We start from the raw sequence: 2,154 nt of genomic DNA, 5'->3' as shown, positions 1-2,154 counted from the left end.
AAAACCAAAAGGAATTCAAAACTCAGAAATTCTACCCTTTTATTTTTGGTGTTTAAACAATTTTAAATAATGGAATTATACCAAAAATCGAATTCAAATGAAATCTACCTGAAATCTGCTTCAACTCAGCAATTTCCTGTTGATGCTCCCACTTGATCCTCTCCATCCTGAGCTTCATGTCGAAAATAATAGCTCGATCAGCTCCAACAATTCCAGCCACAGGTCCTTCCCCCTGAGTGGCCTGTTTGATACTCTCCTCAATAATTAAACCCATTTGCTTAGCCAGAGTGTCAGCACCCTTGCTGATCAACGAGCTAAGAGGTCCAGCATCTGCTGGAACACCAAAACTCTTCTCCAATTTCACTGGTGATTTCACCTGCGGTCTCTGCCCAGTAGAAGCTCCAATCCCTGGTGGTTTATTAGGAAAACTCTTCTTGGCCCTTCTATGTTTCCTCTCCAACCCCTGCTTCTCCTGCTTCTCCTCTAGTTTCTCTATCTTTTCCATTTGTGGGATCTTTTGCATCCTCTCCATCTTCTCCGCCACTTTCCCCGCTATTTCTTCATTATTCCCAGCTTCCTCGTTCTTCATCTCCCCGACAGTACTCCTGGGCCTTCTGCTGATCCTCTCTGACGCCTGCCTGGTGCTCCTCCCATGCCCTGATCCCCTTCCCCTGCTTTCCCTCTCAAAATTAGCACTCCTCCTCCCGCCCCTCATACCCTTCCCCGCAGATCCTCTCCTGGGTGTAGGTTTACTCACTTTAATCTGCCTAGAACGTTTCCCAGGGATCGGTGCCTCAGGGAGTCCTGGTGTCAGCGATCTCTTCCTCTTCCTCGGTGACTCCTTTCCATCATCATCATCGTCCTCTTCATCATCCTCATTGAAATCCCCAGCTAGTGTCTCAGCGTCAGAATAAAAATAAGCCTCACTCACACTATCGGACAGTGAATCCCATTTACGTTTCTTTCCTTTACCAATTACCCTCCTGGGAATTCTATCCTCCACCTGCAACGGTGGATCATAATCAGGTAGAAGTGTTTTAATCTGGAGGGGATCGTGGGGATTGAATTGTGTCTTGTGTGGTGCATGCTCGAATCTACCGAAGGTCTCCCCCAGTCGTTTTATGTGAATGGAGATCTCCCTGAGGCAATCAGCGATCTCGTGCTTCTTGGATCGTCCACTGCCTGCTGGGGGATCCTTGGAGTAGAGGTAGAGATCCTTGGGAGATACCCAGGCACGATTGTGTTCACCAAAAAATCTCACGTCGACGTATCCCTGATTATTCCATCTTGGCATGACCTTTGCTGGCCAGTAGGGAAATCCTTTGAGCTTCGCCCACACCAGGAGATGTGGGGGGCTGCAGGCATCGATGAACCAAGTGTAATTCGGTCTTGGCAGGTGTCTACCCCGGACATAGCACGTGGGGCACGACTCTAGCTCTGAGACCTCCTCTCTCGCCAGTTTAATCAGCTGTTTAGCTACTGTTGTCAGTTTTGATGTGTCTGTATACTTTCCACCCTCTGTGTTGAAGACTAGACAATTGTGGAGAATCCATTTGGCGTCTGCCATGAAGGCGTCTGGACTACCGTACTCCTTCGATTTGATATTACCCTCCAGGAGTGTCAGGTCCATCGGTTTTATTATGTAGTCTAGGTAATTTGGAACGTCCACGAGGTCCACTGGCTTTGAAAACTCCTCCGCACCTGTTATCTGCTTCATCTTCAGGATTATGTGCTTCAGGACCATGCAGAGTTGATCGACTGTCAGGTTCGACATCGATGGGGATCTCGTCGAGGGATTCTCTGCTTTCAGAATACTCGCGCATTCTCCGCAGATCCAATCAGATGATGCGGATGGGGCTGTACCACCGATGCATCTTCTGTGCCAGGATCTGGGATAGAGTAATTTGTCTTTTTTTATTGCAATTCAAGTCCTATACGGATTATTATGTAAATAGAGAATAATAATAAATTAGTGGAAACAAAGGAGATAATAAAGAGGAAAATTTGATGAGTGAAAAAAAAAATGATAAAATAGTGAACAGCTGATTAAAGAGGAATAATTGATAATTACCTGACACAAGTGCTGCAGGCAGCCTCGACCCCGTCTTTGTGGCACTTCCAGCAGTAGTTGTCCCTGGAATGTCTCCTCCTCTT

General features: G+C 46.7%; 1 protein-coding gene across 1 annotated transcript; it reads right to left on the bottom strand.

Annotated features, from left to right (window-relative positions):
- Positions 1-108: 108 nt before the first annotated feature.
- Positions 109-2,154, bottom strand: LOC105272947 (Zinc finger MYND-type containing 8; the record flags this gene model as incomplete). Its single annotated transcript, XM_011315177.1, is given in 2 exon segments — positions 109-1,889; positions 2,072-2,154. Coding segments are annotated over 2 exon segments (1,864 nt in total), but the record flags the coding sequence as incomplete, so codon positions are not given.

The sequence above is a fragment of the Fopius arisanus genome, unplaced genomic scaffold (genome assembly GCF_000806365.1).
Source record: "Fopius arisanus strain USDA-PBARC FA_bdor unplaced genomic scaffold, ASM80636v1 scaffold00461, whole genome shotgun sequence".
NCBI classification, from domain to species: Eukaryota; Metazoa; Arthropoda; class Insecta; order Hymenoptera; family Braconidae; genus Fopius; species Fopius arisanus.
The sequence above is the reverse complement of the archived record's forward strand: the minus strand, read 5'-3'. Positions and strand labels throughout refer to the sequence as shown.